This window comes from Abramis brama (genome assembly GCF_963993115.1).
Source record: "Abramis brama genome assembly, chromosome: 1".
Lineage (NCBI taxonomy): Eukaryota > Metazoa > Chordata > Actinopteri > Cypriniformes > Leuciscidae > Abramis > Abramis brama.
The window spans coordinates 36,683,044-36,707,068 of record NC_139963.1 but is presented as its reverse complement, the minus strand read 5'-3'; the positions used below and the strand labels follow the sequence as shown (position 1 = coordinate 36,707,068).

Here is a 24,025-nt window from a genome sequence, read left to right as displayed (position 1 = left end):
TATTGTAATTAGGCTATATCACACCACATAAGCCGCACTCTTTAAAATAGCAAACTGTGGCCATGGACATCTTCTGTGTCACTACAGCAAGACTTTTATTATATATAAAATAAAAATTATATAAAAAGTATAAATAAAAAAAAAATATATATAAAGCCGCTTTTAGACATTTTGTTTTTTTAGTGCACATGAGCTTCAGCCTAATTGTTTTGTATTATATTCAGGATCAGAAATATATTTTATAACTTATTTGCTATATGAAATATAAGACCTGAGACAGTGATAGAATGAGAATGATATATATATATATATATATATATATATATATATATACATATACTGATTGTTTAATAATGTATCTGCAAACGAATCCATGTACTACAGCATCATCTCCAAAGCTAGCTTTAACACTTATTCAATGATATTGTCTTCATGAAAGCGGTTTCTGAAATTTATATAAGCATTGAATGTATTTAGCCTATTATGAGTGTACGTTCTCCATTCATCTTTTATACTCAATCACTGCCCCTATGGCTTGTGGATAAAAGCGCACCGTTGACTTCGTTCTAGCGTATAAACCTAAACGCAGGAGGGCAGCATTGTGTCATTCAAAAGAAAGTAGGCTACTATGAACAAGTTCGGAAGGGTAGGCTATACCAGCTTACTACTTGCTATAGCCTACCACCTAGTATTTTATATATATTTTTTTAAACAGTAAGTGAAACAGTTTATTATTCCAAGAACGTTTCAAATGCTATTTGTTCGATATATTGTTGTCACGTGGCATCACGTAGCCTATCATGTTACTTTCACTGTTTCCGGTGAGTTGTCTAGTAATTTAAAACTTTTAATCAAACGTTGTGAAATAATAATAATGGCTTTTGTCAGTCTCATTAAGTAGGCTAATGAGTCAAGAAAGAGATGGAAAAAATTGCAACAGATTCATCAAATACACTGGAAATGGACGGTCGAGAGCATTGCATCGTGGGATGCAATTTTCCACATAAAAAGGTCTAATATTTACTGCTCATATCATGTAGTTGGTCTATTCTATAGGGAATTGTTTACGTAGGCTACTGGAAATCTGTATACTTACTATATAACACTGAAGACTAAGAGTAGGCCTATGTGGTTTTGAATTTCACTACATTAATAATGCATTTAATTAATAATTTCTGTTTTTCATACATAGGCTACATACACAAAGATTTATTAGCTACTGTTAAAAGTTATTTTATTTTTTACCAAATTTTTCATGTGCCTTTAGTAACATCTAACCAAAATTTCCTACAACTTCACTGTTGTTTATTTCTCTGAATGTGCGAATGTTTGGAGCTCTGTGTGTTACGTTTTAAAATGTTGCCTAAAGATTTTTCCAATGCATTGAATGCTGTCTGGGAGCTGACAGCTAGGAAAACAAAAATCCCAGTGTTGTGTTTATGACCTCAGTCATGGGGGGGTCAGTGTCACAAACAGGACAGACACCCACCATAGTGGCTTTCCTGTCAGCCGCCGCCTCTCTGGCCCTGTGTGTGCGTGAAGGGGAAGAGGGTGGACTTCTGGGAAAACACAAAGCACATAATCAAGGGATTTCTACACAGAGCACACCCTGCGTGTCTCCTTCCATTGTCCATAAAAATGTAAAACGTATATTTTTTTTGAGAGCCAGACAAAGTCACAAACTCAAAATGTGAACAGGCATCAAAGAAACAAATTAGCTTACCAATCCACACAAATGAAACGCTTGCGTGTGTGTTACAGGACCACTTTTCCCTCTAATACAAAATGCCACAGGTTTATTCCGTAACTGGGATCGCAAATGGAATTCTGCACAGCCTAATTGGAAATTGAGTTAGGCCCCTATTGTTGAGCCTCAGGAATGCATTGCGAATGCAGTGGAGTGGTTAAGTGAATGGAAATGAGGGTGATGCCATGCAGGCTCCTGAAACACCCCTCCATAGCAGATTTGCTTTTATTAGACACAGGGCTTAATGCCAGCACATTTAGTGTGGCTTCCCCTCGCTTCACGGTTGGGCCTTTTATTTGTGGACATATCAGTGTGTCTGATCATAGGTGATATATCTTCAGGGGTTTTATCATCTGCAACCATCTGCTTGAAAAATGATTTCTGTTTGTCAGGAAACTGTTGGGGGCTTTCCTAGCAGATGTTAATTTTGTTATGCTGTCAATATTGGAGAACTTTTCTAGTCCTCACATTTATGGAACATTCTTGCATAATTTAACAATTTATTTGAAGAACTACAAATGGAAATAAAAACTGCTAACATTTTACAATAAGGTTTGTTTCCATTAGTTAATTACATTAGTTAATTTAAAGAAACAGTGAACAGTACTTTTATTAATCTCGATTAATGTTAATTTCAACATTTAATTTTTTATCGATTAACATTAATGCACTGTGTATAACATGAACATGCACATTTTTATTAAGGTTAATAAATGCTGTAAAATATGTAGCTCATTGTTAGTTCATGTTATTTAATGCATCAACTACTGTTAACAAATGAGATCTTATTGAAAAGTGTTACCTAAAAATGTTTTCCGATATCAAAATTCAGTCCGGCCCGTGTAACAATAAAGAATGCAACAGCAACCAAGGAGGGCGGGGCTTAACGAAAGGTAAATTTCAGTTGTCTTTACACTCCATCTAGATGGAAAAGATTTTGAGTCACGGTGACAGGGCAGATTCCTCAGATCCATACAGAAGGGCAGCTGTCTTCAGGGGGTCTGCATACCCATTCCTCACACCCCACTGGGTCTTTTTTAACATCATTCTCCACCAGCAGGAAGGAGCAGGCCACTCTGAAAGACTCAATCCTGTTGTCCCCTCTCCTTTATTTAAGAGCAGTGTGGAGAAGCAGGCATTCCTCCAGTGCTGGCTTTGATTGTCAGTTAACTTCTCTCAAACTCCACCCATTGCTCTTCTCTAATACCCACACCATTCAGAAACATCTAAGGCTGCTTATTCTGAGCCTTACGCTCTTTTCTCACCCATTTTGTCAGCTTTATTCCCCCTCACGGTTGCGATTTATATACCTCCGTGTTCTTTCCCACCACAGCGCAGGGACAAGGGAAAGTTAACAAGGTATAACCCACATTAGTGCACCACGTTGCCTCTGAATACCCCAGAATATCTCAAGAATGAACAACTGCAGGAAAAGCTGCTCTACACCAAAACGGCATTGTGCTAAACGGCATTGAGCTCTCCAGTTAAAGTGAACATGACTCATTTCCTTTAAAGGAGGTTCGGTCTGTTGTGTCCGTTGAAGATGACATGTCAAAACTGAAACCTTGAGGAGGAAAGCAGTTGGGTTTATTACTCATAACAGTTGGTTGTTGATATTAGCCCCTTTCACACATACAGTCTTTACTGGCAAATTACTGGTAAGAGATCATGTGTGAACTTAACCTTTTCTCAAATCCTGACAAATTGGTTCCGGCAATTTACCAGTAAGGGAAGTTGTAACATCACTGGTAAATTACCGGTAATGTGCTCTGTGTGGGCGGATGAAGCCAACGAGGCGGCGTTTAAAGATCACTTCCGATGACTGACTATTTACCGATATTTTGGAGCTGATGTGGGAATGGCCCTTACCTGTAAAAAGCCAGAACGCTGTTGCTTGTGTGAACAGCATATTTGTGTATTTACAGGTAAAGTCATTCTGGCAATTTTACGGTAATTTACCGGGATTGCTGTGTGAAAGGGGCTAACTGATTACTGTCCTGTTATGCACCTTTGCGGTTAAACAATCCAGTTGCTGATTGGCTCAACTGAAGATGTTAGAGTGAATAAACGTGTTCATCAGTTAATAGCACCATCCTGTCCTGTCCTGCCCTGCCCTGAGAGAAATCTTTGAGTTTAACTGATTTGCATTCTGCTTTGCATCAGAGAATCACCAAAATATCACTTTCCCCTGAATAGTTCACACACTCATCCCAGCTTTGCGGGAGCACAATTCTCATTCCATTAGATGAAGCTTAGTACCTCATATGATTTTAGTAAGATATTTCAATTACACTTTATGTGTCCGTGTTACTGTGTGATAATAATTAACTACATATACTTACTATAGGGTTAGGGTTAGTTCAATTCCATTTTCATTGAATATTTAGATTTATTTTGTTTCTGAAGCTATTTTTAATAGTTTTAGTTCAGTTAACATTAACATCACAACAAACACTTTTATAATAATTTTCCTTCCTAATGTTCCCTTCCTGTTCAACATAACTTTTAAGACCGTAAAGTCTGTGCTGGGGAATACCTTCTTGCACCTTCTGTTTTAGTTACTTTTTGGTGTAGTTAACTGCTTTTTCAAACTCCTTGATTGTTGTTGAACTACTAATTTAAAAAGTAAAAGTTTAAATAATGCAGCTTCCTCAATAACCAATGTAAAATATGACAGAAGGAAATGTACTTAGTAGATGATGTGTGAAGTAAAGCTTACTGGCTGTGTGTGTGTGTGTGTGTGTGTGTGTGTGTGTGTGTGTGTGTGTGTGTGTGTGTGTGTGTGTGTGTGTGTGTGTGTGTGTGTGTGTGTGTGTGTGTGTGTGTGTGTGTGTGTGTGTGTGTGTGTGTGTGTGTGTGTGTGTGTGTGTGTGTGTGTGTGTGGCCCACCCAAACTTTGTTTCAATTGCAAATAGTCAAATGTTAATTTATGCAGATGTATCCTATGCTAGACACTGATGAAAGAAAGTTAAAAGGGCCCAAAGAAAGATCACATTTTCCAGAATGAGCCATTGGAAAGATCTGCTTGTAGGAAGAAGAGAATGAGATCACACATAACATTTAGCCTTGCTATTGGCAGAACATCGTCTCCTGGTGTTTTATTTCAAATGTATGCTGGTTTCTAAAATGTGGAGCAAAACCTTGAAATTAGTTGACTGTTTGTTGTCATCAGGTGAGAGTTCATCTTGCCAGCTTTGCCAAGGAAGTCAACAAAAAAATTTACAGACAAATGAACTGCTGAATGAATGAGTGTTCAACACGTGGGACACCCAGGAGACATCTCTCAGCATGCTTGATAACCCTCCATGAGAATCCCTGAAACAGACATTTTTGCTCTGTGAGGTAAAGGCTCTATGGCCGAGGATATCTGATAGCTGGATTAGGAGATTGTCCCTCAGTTCCTTTGAGCACATGTTCATAGGGATTACAGATCCAGCCAGTGGCTGGGAGGCCTGGAGAACTGCTGGGGTGTGCAGGCGCTTGCTCGCTGTAATTATATCCTCTCAAAAGAGTTGACTGAAGAGAATTACCGGTAGGAGATCATGTGTGAACAGGACCTTTTAAAATCTACCAGTAATTCAGTTCTGGCAATTTACCGGTATGAGAAGTTGAAACAGAGTAAATTACCGGTATGTTGTTCATTGTGTGAACATACGAGGTCCGAACACGTTTTGGGTCAATCATAAAAGTTCAGCTGCTTTTTAATAGTTTTTCTATGTAAATATGCGCTAGATGGAGATCTTTGACAGCTTTTTCAGCATCGTGCTATTGACCCTGCTTTCTTTTCCAATCATCATCAGCGCTACGGCTCTGCAGTTAGATATGCGCGTCTCGCGTTTTTAAGAGCAAAAATGCGTTCAGTGTGATCATACCATACAGCTGTCAGATGTAAATAATAACATGTTGTCAAATTGACCAGACTGTAAAACTAAAGCGCTTCTCCTCTCCTCTGCGTTTAAAGATAATTCCCAATAACTACAGAATTCACCAGTATTTTTGTGCTAATGTGTGAATGGTCTGTTAACTGTAAAAAGCCAGAACGCCGTAACTTTTGTAAACAGCATATTTGTGTATTTACCAATAAATCATTCTGGTAATTTTACGGTAATTTAGTTCTGGGATTACTGAGTGAAAAGGGCTACTATAGTGACTAAAAGTAAACATTTAAGATTAGCATGACAGCGGTGACTAGTGTTAATGCTAAACTTAAATGTTTACTTTCAAATTTAACATAAAAGGAACCTTGCCATTGCTTTCTTTTTATTAAATATTCAAACTTTTATCTGGTACCTCACTTGAACAAACCCCTAACCCTAACGTATTGAACTGTGTAACTTCGCAAACTACATAAACAATAACAGTGCTCAAAACACCTTAATAACTGCATAACAACATGCTAAAAATGCTCAGAACATTTTAGTAACCACAAAAGATGTTACAAAGATGATAGCGCTAGTGAAAGTAACATCTTTATGAGAGGAGTTATTTCTGTAGAATTGGCAGGAAGCCTGTCTGATTGCTATCTAAAAGAAGCTTTCACTATGAGTTTGCAAGCCCTTTTTCTTCACTGAAAACAGTTTTGTTACCTTTTTTGTTAGTATATGGCACTCAAAAACGTTTTGCACAGCACTTTTTTGCATGTCTTTTTGAGGCCTCTGTTGAAGTAATAAATGAACAGTTGGAGAGCTTTTGCCTTATTCGGTGTGTGCGGATCCTTTTGTTCTACTTTTTTTTCTGTTGGATTTACGCACCCCATAAGTTTTGTGATGTTGGACTGTACACATTTGGCGCAACATTTCTTTCACCACCTTTTTTTAATCGGACATAGAATATGCCACTGAATTTGAGTAAAACAAAAACATTTCTACTTAGAGACAGATAATATAAAGTTCGATATGAATGTAGCTTGAACAACAACAGAGGGAAAAAATACAGACCGTTTATTGCTATGATCAGTTTCGAGAGTTCAAAAGGTTTGAGAATGTAAAGATATGAGGATCTGCAGGACCCTCTGACTCATAATAAAAACATTGCCATCTTCTTTTCAAGAAACCATGCAACGGTCGCTTTGCTCAAGCAACCATTTATTTGTCTGGCAAACCACTATGTGGGTTTGTAGCCTGATGTTTTTGCATTTGGTTAAGCTCTAGTGTTTTTGTTGGGCTCTCTGAGGTGGAACTGGCATTGCGAGATGCATATAGGTCAAGTGTCAAAGGGAGCGATAGGTTGTGTTTTAATCCAAGAGTTTTTTAGTTTTTTTACTTTTTTAGTCATTTTCCAGTCTCTTTCGGACCCAGACATTGTGTGGTCTGACTGTATTTCACGCATCAGTGCAGAAGCAGTCAAAACAGACCTTGAGGTCTTAATTACAAATGAGAATTTGGCACGAGGATGAGAACGGAAATGGATTCTATTTCTAAAGCTCGGTTCTCTGTAATGTTTGTCATACTAACTAGCTAAGTGGTTAGCAGAACTCATTAATAAGCCCTTCAGGTTGATGAATGGCATGAATGTTTGGGTGTAGCTTACACACTGATAACCCTCACTATAATTTTGAGGTCATAAGCAAGTAGTTTTGGTTACGGTACAGGCAGCTTTGTTTATATGCCACACTGAAGACGTAATGTTTTGGGTGTTTTGTGTACAGTCGGGTTAGTGGCACCTGGTTTCTTTTAACTGATAACTACCTCAGTAGTGTTTAGGCAGTTATCTTTCCTTTAGGCAGATCACCTTTCTCTGGCTGTCTGCCCTCGCAAAGAGTGCTTTGCATAACTCAATCTCGCTATCCACCTTGAGTGTGAATTCAGCCTAAATAAAAAAGCTTCTTGGAATGCAGACTTGAAGACCAGTACCCATAATCATAGGTTTGGTTTATTACAGTATAGTGAGAACGAACACATGCTCAAATGTGTCTGATTCTTCGGCTCTTGCAGACATGTTTTCTGACATCTGCAGCCACATATGACATATGGACTGTGTGAAGTCTTTAAAGAGGGTTTTGGGAGGAAGAAATATGATTCAGACTCATTGAAGTAAGACTTTTCGGTGCAGTGGTTAATTTTGGGGTGATCCGTGTCTCAGACTTACCCTAAAGAATGCAGAAATCCCCTCTCTGCCCTCAGACTCATGGGAAAACAGGCAGTCGTGGCTTAAGAATATAAACTCTCACACCATTAAAATAGGCACAGATGTGACTTAATAAAAACATGATTATGTTTGTTATAGGATCTTTGTGATCTGACTGGAATGTAAAAAATTGTGGTTTCAAAAGTATATTAAATAGTGTCATCAGGGTGTGGAATTAATGTTTGTGGTTTGAGTTCTCAAAATATGACCTCAGCCTGTTATTAATGTTTGAAGGAATAAAAGGATTTGTATCTACTTGCAATAACATTTACAACATCTCTGTTGTTGACCTCCCATTTATGTGGAGGAATTCCTTCATCCGAAGGAAAATAAGTCTTTAAAATGTATTAATTCATCCAATGAAAGAAATTCAGTTTCTTTAGGCTTTTTCTAGGCTGCTGCACGTATTACTGATTCTGATTATGTAAATCATATTATATATTTTTGACGTTTTCAATGAGACCAGACTAACTAAATTTAACTTTTTCATGTGTTCATGCTGTGTCCATCCATTATCTACAGTAGAGCAGAACAAAATATGCTTTCTAATATTTGTTGCAGTTGTTGTTGTTATTGTTGTTGTTGTTGTTGTTACTGTAAAAAGTGATTGGTTAACTTAACCTAAAATAGGTGAGGAAACCTGTTGCCCTAAATTTATTAAGTAATAAACTGCATGCATAATTGAAAAAATTAAGTTATGTGGATTTGTCAAGTTCACATAAATTATTTTTTTCAATTACGCATGACGTTTATTTACTTAATAATTTAAGTTTAAGTTTATTTACTTAATGGCTTCCCAACTGATTGCTTTTTACAGTAAGATAAAATTCTGACAGCTTATGTAATTCAATCTTTTTACCAGTATAGCAGACTACTTGCATAAAATGCATATAAATAGCAGTTGTCACTCTATATCTCACAATATGACACTCAAATGTGTCATTTGTTACATTTTAACATGATTTTTCTATAAATTGATGAATAGATTATCAAGTAACCTAAATGCTTCGGGACAGTAAATGATAGTCTTGAAATATAACAATGTAAAAAGTTATTCTTATGTTTACTTTATAAAAATCATTAAAGATTTTACATGTGCCATGACTTGAAGGTGGACATTTTAAGAATTATACTAAAAAGCCCTTTTACTTGCTCACTTACCACCAAGAAAAAGTTTTAATATTAGAACAACTATATTAAACATCTAATATTTCTGTATTAGAATATTTTAATGGTCACAGCTTGCTAAATGAAGGTGGTGACACATCTTAACTCGTTCTCCCCTATATATTGATGGCCTCAGATGGCGTTACTTATATAGTGTGTTGAAAGAACCGGTAGTGAGGAAATGATCTTTCCCATGGCATTTGTTGTAGAATAATAAATTATGTGTGAGTGAGACTAAACTTTCAAGTGTGTTTCATTAATTCAGCAAGCAACACACAACGGGTCAGTGCCAGCACTCGAAACCCACGAGAGGCCAAGTTTGTTTTGTTTGCATGCTTCAGTAACAGTTCACAACAGTTTTGACAGAGTAAGAGACACTGGCCTCTGAACTTCTGCGGTCTGGCAATGATTTTACTTCCAGTGATTGATGCAAGTCGTCTGTGTTGCGCTAAGTTTGTCCTTTTCACTGTTTGTCTTATATGTTGTTGAAAGTGATAGATCACCAAAAAAAAGTGAAAATTATGTCATTTTGTACTCGTTACCAGTATGATTTTCTTTCATTTGAGGAACTGGAAGGAAAAGTTTTTGAAAATGACAACGCTGCTTTCTTCCATACAGTGAAAGTAGATTGTCAGCACCTGGTCACCATTCATTGTGGATGAAAAAAGTGGTCCCTATGAATCATATCATAGATTCATAGATTTGAGTGAGAAACAAACAAAAATGTAAGTTTTTAACTACTGAATCTGTTGTCACCATTCAACTGGATTGAATAAAAAAATACGTTCTTAATTTTTCCTTTTGTTTTTTTACGGAACAGAGAAAGTTGTGCAAGTTTGGAACAACATGAGGGTAAGTAAATGATGGCAGAATTTATTTTTTTTGGCCAATCTTCCTTTAAATCTGAAATATGTATGTAGTGTGTCAGAAAGAAAACAAACAACAGTGCAGCAAAGTTTCTTAGCAAATATGCTGCTTTATTCAAAAGCTGAATGGGTAATTACCAAGGTAGCCCATGGTAAAAATATCAGGATTGTGATCCCTGAGAGGACAACATTTGAACAAAGAATCCAGATACTGGACTATAAATTACAGCCATTAGCAAATTTCAGAGCATTTAAAAAAGAAAGAGACATTTTAAAGGCCTCATCAGAACTAGGCCTGATCCATAGGTGACCAAAATGCATAGAATATCTAAACAATTATGTACAAATACAATTGTTTTAAAATGGCACAGTACATAAATACTGCTATTACATAATATATACAGACTCACCCAATATGGGTCATTCCCACAGAGAAACCGAAACTCTGTTAGGATCACTGTTGTTGCTCATGTAAAGCTCACACTTAACATGTTTTGTATAGTCGGCATAGTGATGTCCAACTGCCAGCCGTGAAGGAATGGGGAAAACTATGGCTCTAGGCCAGACCGCTTTGTGCAAGAGGAATCATAGAACTCGGATTTGTGCTATAAACACGTCTTAAACTTTAGCTGCCATCTGTTTTAACAATGTACATTGTGTTGACAGTGGCCCTGGTGCCAGTTCAAAAGAGTTAGCGATTGCTAAGCGATACTTTACTTGAGCAACCAACAGTTCATTCAAACCAAGCTGTGCAACTCCCACTTCAGTACATCTTTGAGCGAAAGCTAAAAATATATATATAATAAATCATGCCAGAAATCTCATATCTATCTGCCAAGATTGTGTAAATGCACTGGCATTAAATAATGTAAAGATCTAAAAATTTGGGCCACTTGGTGCATTTTCACACAGCTTTAAGTTATAACAGTTCAATCACCATAAAATGCCCAGAGGATTTAGGGAGAAAAGTGCTTAATCCTCATACGCCACAGATTAAAATAACCTGACAGCATATTTGGAAAATTTGCCTATTGCCAGCACAAAATATATATAAAAAAAAATAATAGCAATAATAATTATAATAACACTGACATCAAAGAAATAAATTTGCAAATAAAAGACCTTCATTTCATTCAATTTGTCCGGAGTCCTTTAGAACTAAATAATAAAGCACCCATGTTACTTATCTGCTCCGACTATTTTAAAGATTTCAATCGTTAAATCAAACCTGAGGGAAAGAACATCCTGAATGGTATTTGGAGAGAAAAAAATATAAAGTATGCTCTAATTTGCTAATTAAAATTTAAAACTAAGCACATAAAGCTGGCAAAAGGCTTGGGTATACTAGAAAGTTACATTCTATGAGAATTGCAAATGGAATACAAGCAACAATAACGACATAAAGCACAGTTGATTGCCTGCAAAGCTTGGCGCTGAAAGCGTCCTTCTGAAAGCCGGGCCCTCCGTCATGTCTGAGTTGGACAGGAAGATCAGGCACCAGGCAGGAAGGAACAGTTTAAAGGCGGGCCGCACAGCAGCCCAGTATAACCACGGAATGCCGTGCGCCACTGCAGAGTAAATGCAGAGGCCACACGGCTCAATAACACACTGGTCCCTCATGCCTTTCAGATACCGAGGCAGTGAGGGACGAGGATACAACAGAGGAGCCGGTCGCCTCAATAGGCAACCTGAGGAGGGCACCACGGAGTGTCTGGGTACAGCAGACAGTGCACTGACTTAAACCTGAGAGAGATTTAAAAAAGAAATTATATTAGTACATGCATGTAGACTTAAATAAGAGAAACATCCAAATATGATCTAGAATGTTAAGAAATTTGTCTTACCTGGATGGATCCTCCTCAACAGAGAAAGCCCCTTTCATGTTGATGATATTCCTCTTGTTCTCAAACATTCCATAACTCAATGTAATCTAAATGAAATCGAATGAAACAATGCGTTAATACAACTATACTGTATTTTACAGAACCAAGATGTTCCTGTATCAAGCTTTCATTAAAGCGCATTACCTGTTTGTGTACTTCTGATTTGGACACCTGTTGCAGGTTCTCCAAGTGTGAGTGGAACAAGCTGCTTCGAGTCAAAGGAACCCCAAGAACTGACTCGATGATGTATCCAATGGTACAGTCATCAGGAAGACGGATCTTCTCAGCAGTGTTCATGAAATGGCCACCACTGTCATAAAAAAGTCAACACAAAGTCTATTAATATCTTAAAACAATGTGTTTTTAGATGCTGCATTACGATAGTTGAAAAGTTTTTGCACCTTGCCCAAGGGCTCATCTTCAAAGCTAGCCCACGGCTGATGCAGAAGCCTGCACCTCCCGTGGCAAACCAGAAATTGACGGGTCTCTGCAATGGAGAAACAAAAACATCAGCTTCTGTTCTTAACACTCCTCCTCATCTTTACAACCAATGTATATACAAATTGAGGATATTTTGGAAAACCTACCATCTTGTTGTCCCCAAGTCTTTCTGTGGCTTCAATTGGCCTGTCCAAGCTGGGTTTGCCAATGTACATATCCTGAGTGTGAGGGTAGTTGGACAGCAACTTCACCAATGTCTTCACATTCACATAGTTATCATCATCCACATGACAGAACCACCTAAACCAGACAGAGATATCATTAGAACATCCAATATGGTTTGCTTTGACGCTAAAACAGGTACTCATAATGTAACAATAATCATACAATGCTTACTTTTTTCTGGACTCAATGAACTTGTCATACTCAACTGCCATCTTGCAAGACAGAGCCTGGCGGCTGTGGGCAGCAGAGCAGTTGGTGTTGATGGCATGGCTTCCTGATTGGACAAGAAGATGGATACTTTGTCAGTGTTCATGTAATACTCCACTTATGTCTATCACTTGAGAAATGGCCATTATCTGATAGGTCAGGTGACTTTGCACGCGCCCTATTACCATCTCCCCCCTAACAGTCCAGCCCCCGTAGACTAAGCACAGGATTTTTAAGAGGATTAGAAGTCCAAACTATGCGCATATCAAAGAGGGAATGTCTGCTTATTTCTAGCCTTGTGACTTCTGCTTGAGGAAGCTGCACTCACCAATTTTCTTCTTTAGTTCCTCATCTTCGCCGTCTGTGAAGATGTACGTCTGCAAAAACAAAGACAAAGCCCGGTTAGCTCTTTCAATGCAGTCACACAAGTTCGTCAATTAATCACTGCACCAGAGCAAATACGAAACAGGAATTGGCGTGTTCCAAACTGGAATCATGTGCTTTCGAGAGCTATTTATCCCAAGCGGACTGATTAGGAACCTTTGTCTGAGTTTTACGCCATGGAAAACTCAGCAAGTTAAACAAGCCAAACTCTACCCCCAAAAATAAAGGCCCCTTGTTCTTGTTGTCAGTCTCTCCATGGCAACTGCTCTGCGCCCCAAAGCATCCCAGACCCAGAACAAAGCGGGAAGCAGACCACCCCAATTACCCCCACCACCCCCAACACTCCACCCCCATTCCATTGCCCCTCACCGCCTCCCAAGTCTTTCCATTCTTCATCCCTCTATCCACTTCAGACATGTTAAAAATGTCCCAAAAAAGAATGGCCAAGTCATTTGGAAGAAAAGAAAGGAGCGCCATGTCCTATTCTCCCAAACATACTCGGATTGATGAATATACATTCTCCCCAGTGTGCATTCACTGACGTCTGACCCCTCAGGGTTTTGTTAACGTTAAAATAGAAGGGGTGGGATCAGGACTCATTGTGGGAGATAAGACAGAGCAGGTGCAAGGCAGCAGCCCCAGCTCAAAGGAGCCATTGAGAAGAAGACGCCACACGCCTCAGACAGACTGATGAAAAGGCGGCATGCCCCTGGTCATGCACTGTCGTTAACCTGTTTGCTTTCCACCTCAGGTGAGACAGCACCTGCCACCCGCCGCCTTATCACAGCCACGTGTCTGAACAGATCAACCTGCCCACACCCAACTGGCCTTGAACATGTACACCTACGCTACAAAACTATTCTCTTATGAGCTTCAGCTCTTTTGTGATCTTTATCTCAACAGTGGATTCATGTTTTGTTGCCTTTCAAATGCCAGCACGCACGCACGCACACACACGTGGACTGGTTCCCCCTTTCCACAGTCGCATTTTTTTGAACGTTCAAACATTGCAAGATAATGTTTGATTGGTTTGCAGAACAAACTCTAAGCAGATGTTTAGCGCAGCACTCGGGGGCCAAGGCCCAAGGCCTCTGTTTGTTCAGGGAGGGCTGGCGGTTGGGCCGGGTAAAGGATCAGAGGCTGGCGCTGTTTGCACAGAGTTCCGCTGAAAGGACAGACTAATCACACAGGCAGCTGCCAAGGCAGGCCAGGCACTGACAGAGAGAGAAACCTCAGAGCTGATTAGTGCATTACAATGTGTGTGTGTGGCCACTCACCCCCAACCCTGCTCCCACTGTCACTTTGCATTGAGACAATGAGGAGTGGGTAAAGCTGTCACTGGGTAAAGCCTAAATATGTTTGCCTGGATTTGCATACAGCTGCAGTGGTTAACTAAAGAGAGGCCTCTCTTGGTACAAGGCTTTGTTTCTCCGTTTCCCTTTTATTGAAGATATTGTGAGCCAAAATGACCCTTTTGTGGTTTCTTTCATAAATGTCAAGTCTTGTCTTCTAAATGCACTTTTCCCAGCATTCTCGGCACACAAGAAAGGATGAGGGTTATCGTTCGGTTGTTTAGAGTTCTGATGAGCGGGCAGAGGTTGGTTGGACTCCCCCCCCCCCCAAAAGGCAGGTCTGGCATAGGGCAGGGAGAGCAAGGAGCCTGGCTGTCTGTCTCCTTTTACCCAGGAAGGAAGTGGAGAGATGTTACTCCCTCTATTAAACACCACACAGCCCTGCTCCCTCTACCTGTGCCAATAAGAGACCAGAAACTTGCACAGACTCGTGCCACAATAGATCTGCACAGCTTTAACCATCTTGTGCTTAAGCCAGAGAAACTACTGCCTTAAACAGTGAGTAATTATGCAGTTAAGTATTTCAGATAGAAGTAATGAGGTTGGTCATGGTACTTCTTCTGCGTCAACCAAGTGTGCATTTGATCTTAATGGCATTTGGTAGCTGTCTGTGTAACTGGACACCGGATACCACAGCCGCGGCACAGGCTGTTCTCTCATTGTTGTGAATTTCTCTCACTGGGGAAGCTGCATTGTTCCAGGGGGGAAATTTAGAGAAACAGCGGAAGCCAGAAGCTGCAGCGTGAACAATTCAAAATGGGGCAGATCTGACTGAAAAGAATAACACTATTCAAGAGTCCTGACTCAAGTCAAGATAATTATAAAGCATGCTTTTAATAATCAGAAACAAGTATTCAGAAAGCAACAGAGCTCTAGGGTTTCATTCTCTCAGAGAAATACTGACAAGGGTAGGGGAGCTTCTAGCTGACCGTGACTAACTCTAAACAAAGACAAGACAGTTTCCCACCAAGAAGAGCCACAGGCTGCCATAAGTGTCAACAGCAGACACAGATTGGATCTACTCTCAGTGTTTACATGTAAACAGCCCAAGACAGTGAGCTGTTCATCACCCGTCAGGGAAGCATTTGAAGTAGGTAAGCAAGTTAGAAAGATCCTTCTACACAAGATTCTAACCCCTATGAACATGTTCACAATGTCGGTCACGCAACATCTCACTTGGCATATGTGACAAAGTTCCCATGCTGTAGGTCTAACAATGCCTGGCCCGTTGAAACACTTGTCTGGTGCCAGCCATTGTGGCAAGTGGCCAAACAGTACACCGGAGTCCTTGGGATAATCCCCGGCCGTTCAGATGACAATAACTGGGATTTAACATACTCAGGTGTTGCACTGATGAATGTTAAAATAATTTGAGAGCGGCCCTCCATGTGTACATGTGAGGATTCATATAGCTGGCATTAGGACCATCTTTTGTTCTTTGAGACCAGGCCACCTGGCACTCATTCTCCTAGAACTCCCCCTTGTATTCTGCTCTGCACTGGTCTTTTATGTCTGCACTGCTCCCCACCAGCTGCTGCTATTAATCCCTGCTGTTAACTCTCTCTTATGTGGGTTAACTTCCATCGACTCTTAGTTTTCCAATCTCGCCTGAAGCCTGGAGTGGTCATGTCAGTTTAGCTGGATAGTGAAAGACAAATCTGAGCTGACTGAATGAGTGCAGAAGCTAAAGTTGTCTGATTTAAATTTTCACATTCCACAAGCTCTTATATTCAGAGTACCTTCACAGACATAATGATCTTTGTACTCAGACTCTGCAAGCATATAAAAGTGTTGCTATAGCTGTGTCATTTTCAAATGACAATAATAAAAACCCCTCTTGTCTAAGGTGTGAGAGAAACTGATTGTGACAGAGCCCCGAGGCAAATTAAACTGACTTTTATAAAAATGTATAAGCGACCACTCTAGGTGGTGGGTAAAATCACTTTGACTGCTCTGTGCTTGCTGCTGTTGAGGTGCCGAGAATGCTTTTGTGCTGGCTGCAAAAGAGGCCTGTTTCTCAGAGCTGTATTTTCATACTGTGAGCCACTCGGCATGCTGCTGAAAAGCCTTTCCTTGCCTATAGATGCTGTCCCTTTGTGCCACCCAGCATCTCTATAACGAAGACTCTCTTTTCCCACCGCTTGGGTAGCTTGACCCAGCCTCTGCTCCAGATCCCCGGTTCCCATGGAGAGTGGGAGACAAGGGGCTGGCAAAGCTTTTCTTTCCCCCTTCAGAAAGACGCTTTGTTAGTGCTGAGAAGGGGACAGCTCTGAAGCCGCTGCTGTGATGCATCCTTAGCCCTGGCGTATTCACGGGGACACCCCAAACAATGGAGCAGGAGGGGAGAAGGGGGGACTTACAGCCACCCATCGCTCTGTGAGCAACACAGCAATTGCTACAGACAGCACAGAGAGACTATGAATATGATTTGTTTTTGTTTTTTTATTCCCCCTTTTTTTAATATGCCATGCAAATAATACTATTGAAAAACTATTTTAAAAGTTTTAGGTTCCTGCTTGTAGATACACTTTGTTAGCATTAAGACCATAGATAGGCTGATAAGATATTTTTCCGCACATTTTTACTTAATCGGCTGTCTATTATTATTATTATTATTATTATTATTATTATTATTATTAGGTATGTTAATAAATGGCATCATCCAAAGGGTCTCTGAAGTGGAACACCATTATACTACTGTATGTTTAACATGAAACAGCAATGTTCACAAGTAAAGTAATTTCATTAGGTAATGTAAGCTACAAAAAGGAAAATAAACTTGCAACAATTATGATGGAAAAAAAATATATATATATTCGTGCAACATTTTATATATATAAATCTCAAATTAGTACTATTTAAATTAATTATATTTACATATAATGTATAAAGATACATACAAGCGTGACTTGATATTAAACACTCGTAGCCATCACGAAAATAAAATCCCATTTATTTCCGGCTGGTGAAATATGTAGCCTACCTAACCAAAACTGTCAACAAGTTATGGAAACATTTTGTAACAGTGTAAACTGACATACCTGCTGCATATTTCTGGAGATCCAGGTGTCCAGCAGTAGATCCAGTCTGGACCGGTGAAACTTCTTAGTGGTCTTTACTGCGATGAAGATGTCATCCGCGCTGATGTCCTCAGCAGGCGGCGCGTCTGTCGCCGCTCCGGACGCCTCGGTGGGCTTATCCGCTTCCCTCCTGCTGCGGGTCAGCTTAGAAAAATAGGCAGAGAATCCTTTCTTTCCATTCTGCTCAGGCTGAGCTCCATCATCAACCTCTGATTCCCCCAGACTCTGCAGTGAGCGCAACCCGATCTCACTCTCGTTCTGCATCTCATCCATCTGAATCCGCTGATGCTGCGACAAAAATAACAGTAGCGCGAGACAGGTGACTGTCGCTCCCGCGAGGGAGAGCGCAACTTTACTACCGTACGTTTTCAGCATGTTTATTAAACTCTAAGAGAAGGACGCTCTCTTTGTGATATACACAGCATTAATCTAAACTTCGCTCCAATAGCCTCCTCTAAAAAACAAGCGTGTCATACAGCTGCAGCATACTAGCGCTGAGAGAGTCTCCTCATTGTAACTCGGAGGGGCTTTTATAAACTGCCCCTCAGCATTGGTCACGCCCAGTAGGCGGGGCGTTGATGGCTATTGTGCTGTGGGAACCGCAGAGAGACTGTCAATGGGAGGACGCGTTAAAGGACAGCAGGCGAGGGACAAAGAGGGGGAGGGTGAAGAGGACAAACAGGCCTAAACATTTTCAAAGTGCATGCTCTTTTAAAACAAACTATGTATGTGCTAGAATCACAGTTAATTGCATATGTTTCATTATCAGGAGCAGGGCTGAAAATAACTGTACAAATATGTAAATATATATTTTTATTAATTGCAACATGGGTTACATCATGTAAGCATACTGTTTACATAATACATAAGTGGGGTCTTATTTTCCCCAAAATTAAAAAAGAAAATAATGAGAATCTATTTATTTTATTTTTTCCATCAATTCTATAAATCAATTTGTTTATTTATTTTTGCATGAATATAAATGATTGAGTTTTCTGTAAAGTTTACTTAAACTTAAATTTAAAGTCACAGCCTACAGTAAAGAGTTCACTGCACTCTTTAAATTTGCAAACCTCTTACATTTACAGTAATGAGAACATGACTGTCACAAAGCAAAATTGTCCCACAAACAGACATCAGTTTGTTATTGCAAAATAAAAAATAAAAAACATGTCTTTGTTAGATTCACCTCTGAGGAATAAGATTGCTACTGACATGGAGCATCAACTGCAGGCATATTGAATCACATCAAGTACCAGCCGTTTCTCAACGTCAGCATTCAAATCAAGCTCACAATGATGGCGTGCTCCAGTCAATCCACAGCAGCTGACCTTGTGAGGCCTTCAAACAACCGCATGATCCTTATGCTTGCTTTAAAATGGCGCCTCTTCTGCGATGAAGAGCCTGTAGAGCTGGGAGCACGACCCTGACCATGACTTCCAGCTGACAGCTCAGCAACTGCTGGTGACAGACTTAAATGCTTTAGATCCTAGCCATCTCAACAGCTTGCTTGCAAAACAAGCAGCCGACACCACATTTTAGGCCTCACTCTCAAGTCAGGCTGAATAACTAACTTGGTTTTTGATAAAAGAGATATTAACACTCAAGAAATGGTCATTTGGAACATATAATTAAGAATAATAAAAAAAAGTGTTGCTCATTCAGAAATTCTACAGGTCCAAGACAAAGCGTGAAAGTTTCCAGTGCTGCTAACAGACTGACAGCATCTTTTGTTAATCTTTTGAAGCAGCCAACAAAAAAAATGTGTTAAAACAAGTATAAGAAACCAGGCAGAGGGTTCAACCTCCCCCGGCCTCTGTTCTTTTTTAGGATCAGCACCCTTTTTTTACTCTGGTATGGAGGAACACTTTGACAGGCTCCTTGTCAGACTCCTCAGACAATCTGTGCAATGAAAAGCAGGACTAAACCACACAATGCGAAAGTTCCGCTTGTTTCCCAGATTCATGCCAGTCACCCCCTTCCCCCCCTCCTCTGGTGGATAACAAAAAAGGGAAAAAAAAGTTTCTTTTCTTCCATCCTCTCTTTCATTCACAAAAAAAAAAAGGCTCCCCCATCTGCCCTCCATACCACATCCTGGATCTTTCCCTGTTTGAAGACATTACCGCCGAATTCCAATTAAATGAAATCTCCCATCAAGCGCAACCCGCTTCCCCACAAGAATGCCCAGTGATCCTGCTACAACCCCATTCCTGTAACAACCCTGCAACCCCTTCCCACTATCCCACCATGGCATCTGGAGCTGAATGATGGAGAATTTCAGATGAATGGATATGATTACCACTATGCTATTTATAGTCACTTAAATTTGTGTAGCACAAAAGAGAGGTGTATCAATGCGTGTGGCAAGCATCCTTGCTAAATGAGACTGGATGCTCCCTGTCTGAATATCCCCTTTTCCCGCCTGCCAAAACACAAACTCTTAAGGCTTGGCGCAACTGTTTGATTTGGGATTTGAATGTTTGCGTAGGGTAAACAAAGCAATTTCAGCATGTTAGCTGTATTTGAGGACAGAGTTGTCTTATCTGGCCATTCAGTTTAAACAGTTCCCTTGATGCAAACTGACTCGCTTTGATCGTAATACCCACAAGTACAAACATAGATACTCTGGGTAATGAGAGCGGTCTGTTCGGAGTGGTAAAATGGCATCATGTTGATAAAGGCACATCCTTCCTTCATCCGTTCCATATTTATTTTTTTATCTCTGCCTTTTCTTTTCCCTCCAGCGATTGGGCAAATTCTTTGAAGATGGAGGTTAAATTCACAACAGCTGTATGTGAGGATGACGGCTACAAGGCGTCCCACTGTATCCTTGTAAAGTGGATATATACAAGGATGCAGTGGGATGGTTAGTGGTTGTCTGTCAGTCTACAGTCTCCTGTTTATCATTCTGATCCACATAATGGAACATTTATCTGTTTTTGGAGGGTCATTTCTTCCTTTTGGCCAGTTACAAAGCAGAACTTTCAAATATTGAATACAATAGATGACATACAGTCATCTCTTTCCCCAACTAAAGGGGAAAATGGCTCTTTGAGATGGTGGTCATGGCCATTTGACATATTTAATGGGGATCTGTGAAATGTTCGATTGAATAATACAAGCACCAATTCCTGCCAAGTGTGAGACTGTCCTTGGAGCTTCAGTGTCTCACTGTCTTGTGTCTTTCCTTCTTTTTTCCAGGTTTATTTCTCCAAAGCTCTTGGATGAAACGGGATTCTAGACAGTGATATAATTCTTGTAAGGACACAGTGATACAATGAAACTATATTCATCCCATCTGGGTAAAATCTATTTCAGTTGATGGAAAAAAGTATCTATGTACTCTAGCCAGATGAGGGGAAAACATTCTCTATTTATTTGTCTTTTTTGGGGCTATAAATCCCGTGGAGCATATCCTCTATGGTTGCATCCAGAGCAGGGAAACATAATGCAGCTTCTGAGGGGCCGCGGAGTCCCCTGGCTCTCACTTCTGGTGTGACCTGTAATCCTATCAATGCTAGCACAGCCATGCTGGGAGAATAAACAGAGCTATTGGCTTCTGCCACGGCCCTTTTTATACATCATGTCCTTCTCTCTCACGGCGCATTTATTTCAGCCTTGGAATAAATATTCCTGAATGAGAAAATGCACTCGGGTGACTTGGGTTTGCACCTCTGCTTTTCTGCAACTTTAACAAATAAACATTGTCTGTTTTCCCAGGGCTCATCCAAGCATTTGATTCACCCGTCATTCTCGCCAGATCCTACTATCCTTTAGAGGAGACTCAATTTTGTTATTCTGAGAATTGCAGATTGTTGGACTGTCATTTATTGCAGATGTTGGACGCCAGGGTCTGTGTCACAGTGCCAGCTGCTGTTGCTGTAACTTGTGCTTTGTTTCCACCATGTCAAATGGATTATGGGAAATTTAGCAATGGATTAAATGGCCTTTCTGTAGCAGTGGGGGGTCAGATTGCACCCCTGGCTAGTCCGGGCTTGTCCTCAGCCACAAATGCTCAATGTACGTAATGTGGCAAAATTACATAACACACGTAGTGCTCCCAGAACTCTTCTAAGTGATATTAAATATTTCACTGACACGAATGACCATTTACAATTACAATCATAAGGAAAACTTTAATTAACTGCTTATTCGTCTCAATAATTTCCTGTGTAACCATTTGGAACCGCAATTAAACACTTTTTTTTTTTTTTTGAGAAGCAATGGAACCATATGTGGGATTTACATACAAGAAGCAGAAGCAAATCATCTCCCCAACCTTTTGAAAGTAACATTTTGTGGCTGATTACCGTTTGGGGAAGAAGTGGGAGGTGTAATGATGGGAAAGGAGCCGCTTGGCTCTCTTTGTATAGTGCTGGAACAGTGAAGTTGGGACAAGGACGCTGCTGTTTGTGGGAGAATCAGGCTCTGGATCACTCAGCCTCTTTGAAAGAGTTCTCTTCAACCTATACCCTTCCCTTTTGTAGCTTGCCACTACCTTGCTGAGCAAGACAATGAACCAACCATTGAAAACTGAGACATGTTTCTGTGCTGCCCGAAGCCCATTAAGCTCTAAAGCACTACTGTAGGTCTCTCTCATCAGGCCTCTATTCTCATTCTAATAGCTCACTGCATGCCAATAGGCCTGTCACTAGAAGCACCCATCACATTCCAGCCACAAATTCGAGTGGGTTTTTGTAAGTTGGGTTTCCCCACCTTTGGGTTCTGAGAACGCTGCCAGTTTTTATGATGTAACCCCATGTCCTTTTGTAATTGGGTTCATTGATCTCATTCCAGCCATGACTCTTCCAAACTGATCTATGCAATGATGCTGTTGTCAGAGTGACCACATTTTTAACTTTATCTTATATGTTTTGATTTCCCCCTTAAATACTTGGTGTTCTATACAGTTGTATTGTAGCAAGTAGCTTTAAATGGCCTGGGGTATCAGGCACTGAGATGTTGAACAGTTTCCTTTGTTTTCATTGAAAACAATGGGATATTGCAGCTGTGGGGTTTGGCTGGGGTGACCGCTGTTGAGGTGAATTACCTTTTCTCCAGCCTATTTTGGTTATTCGAATGCTAAATGGCATTTGGGAATGCTGAGATGGCTCCTCTGGGAGAATATCAAGAGATCTCATTATGTGGATCTCCTGGTGCTTTCAATGGTAATTAATGGAGAGATAAGCCACTGTTATTCAAATGTAAACCTGGATGAATGTGCCCAGGATAGCCATGGTGTATTTGTGTTGTTTAGTTAGCCTCATTAAGTGTGTTTACATGCATTTTAAATTATTGGATTTCAGACAGACTGAAACAGTAATTCTTTTTTTTTGTAATGTCACATAAACATTTTAAACTTGAAATACACTACATGACCGGATTTTAAAACACTAAGTATCATACATTTGTTGGATTTGTAAATGGTTACAGATAAAAACTCAGCGTCATAAACTAAATGACTGAGGATCAAACCATTCCAGACTTTCAAGTATTTCTGAACACAAGAAACTGACAGAAACTGTTGCTAGGAAACTGAAAACAATATGTGTTCTAAAATATTTTCAAAATATCAACAGGATAGATTCATAGTCTGAAACTAAAAAATCTAATTTTGTGCCCATCATACATTATTTGACATTCTGTGAAATCTACCAACTCCGACTGGCCAAAATCAGACATTCCACATACATTGACATACTGTACATTGGCAAGTCTAGTGTATTCCAGCATTTAGTGTGACTAAAGTCATATCAGTCTATTTTTTGCAAATCAGAATAACAGACCTAGATTATACACAAAAATACAAAAGCTGCCACTGGGCCAGTACCCTTTAAAAAGCTTCTAATATGTACCATTTTGGTACTAATTATGTACACTTTTGGTCTCAATATGTACCTTTGAGGTACTATGCACTCTTTAGGTCCAGCCCCCAGTGACCGCTTTTGTACCTTTTTTTCTGAGAGTGTACGATTTTAGCTCTGCTTAATTCATTCAGCAGGTATGGTCTACAATTGGCCTCTGCGTTATGCGCTTGCTCAGAAAGACAGAGATGATGTGCAACGTGTATTTAATCCTTCTTATATTTGGTTACGCAATGCGTCATGTATACCTGGAAAGACAGATGAAGACTGTAGTTTGACTAAAACACTGCTGTAGTGCTATTATGAGTGTTGAACATGGTGTCAATCAACAGTTGGGTGTGAAAGCTCAGCACAGGGTTTAGGATGTGAAGATGTCGCACTAAACTGGTGTGTGGCACGGGCGTGTGTAAGTTAAACACCATAAAACGTCATTTCAGGCTGATGATGAAGGCCACACAAGTCATACCTGCAAGCGTGAAAGTCATTGTCCAAAGTGTCAAAAGCCTCAGCATTGGTAAGTGGACGGCAGCTTCAAACACAAAACCCCTGTAGACTCTCATTAACTGCAACAAGCTCCAAAATTAATTCTTGATCTGTTTGTTTTCATGTCTACTTGTCGCTGTAACAAGAACAACATGTTGCCCAATCAGGCTATAGTTTCTAAAAGTGCACATCCCAAGAGG

The 24,025-nt window shown here is 40.0% G+C and overlaps 1 protein-coding gene across 1 annotated transcript; it reads right to left on the bottom strand.

The window, feature by feature from the left end:
- Nucleotides 1-9,992: 9,992 nt before the first annotated feature.
- lfng (LFNG O-fucosylpeptide 3-beta-N-acetylglucosaminyltransferase) lies at nt 9,993-17,985 on the bottom strand. Its single transcript, XM_084123446.1, has 8 exons — nt 17,440-17,985; nt 12,991-13,039; nt 12,627-12,729; nt 12,377-12,530; nt 12,191-12,276; nt 11,934-12,099; nt 11,751-11,836; nt 9,993-11,649 (listed from the first exon to the last, which is right to left on the bottom strand). Exons 1-8 carry the CDS (start codon nt 17,851-17,853, stop codon nt 11,583-11,585), a joined length of 1,125 nt encoding a protein of 374 aa, XP_083979572.1. The 5' UTR covers nt 17,854-17,985; the 3' UTR covers nt 9,993-11,582.
- Nucleotides 17,986-24,025: the final 6,040 nt, after the last annotated feature.

Bases quoted from the DNA above. Each gene is read 5' to 3' on its own strand.
- lfng (XM_084123446.1), bottom strand. From the start codon at position 17,853: ATGCTGAAAACGTACGGTAGTAAAGTTGCGCTCTCCCTCGCGGGAGCG. The intron at 12,730-12,990 runs GTGAGTGCAGCT...TTGTCCAATCAG, and splicing joins GGAACTAAAGAAGAAAATTG to GAAGCCATGCCATCAACACC. The intron at 12,531-12,626 runs GTAAGCATTGTA...TGTCTGGTTTAG, and splicing joins TTCATTGAGTCCAGAAAAAA to GTGGTTCTGTCATGTGGATG.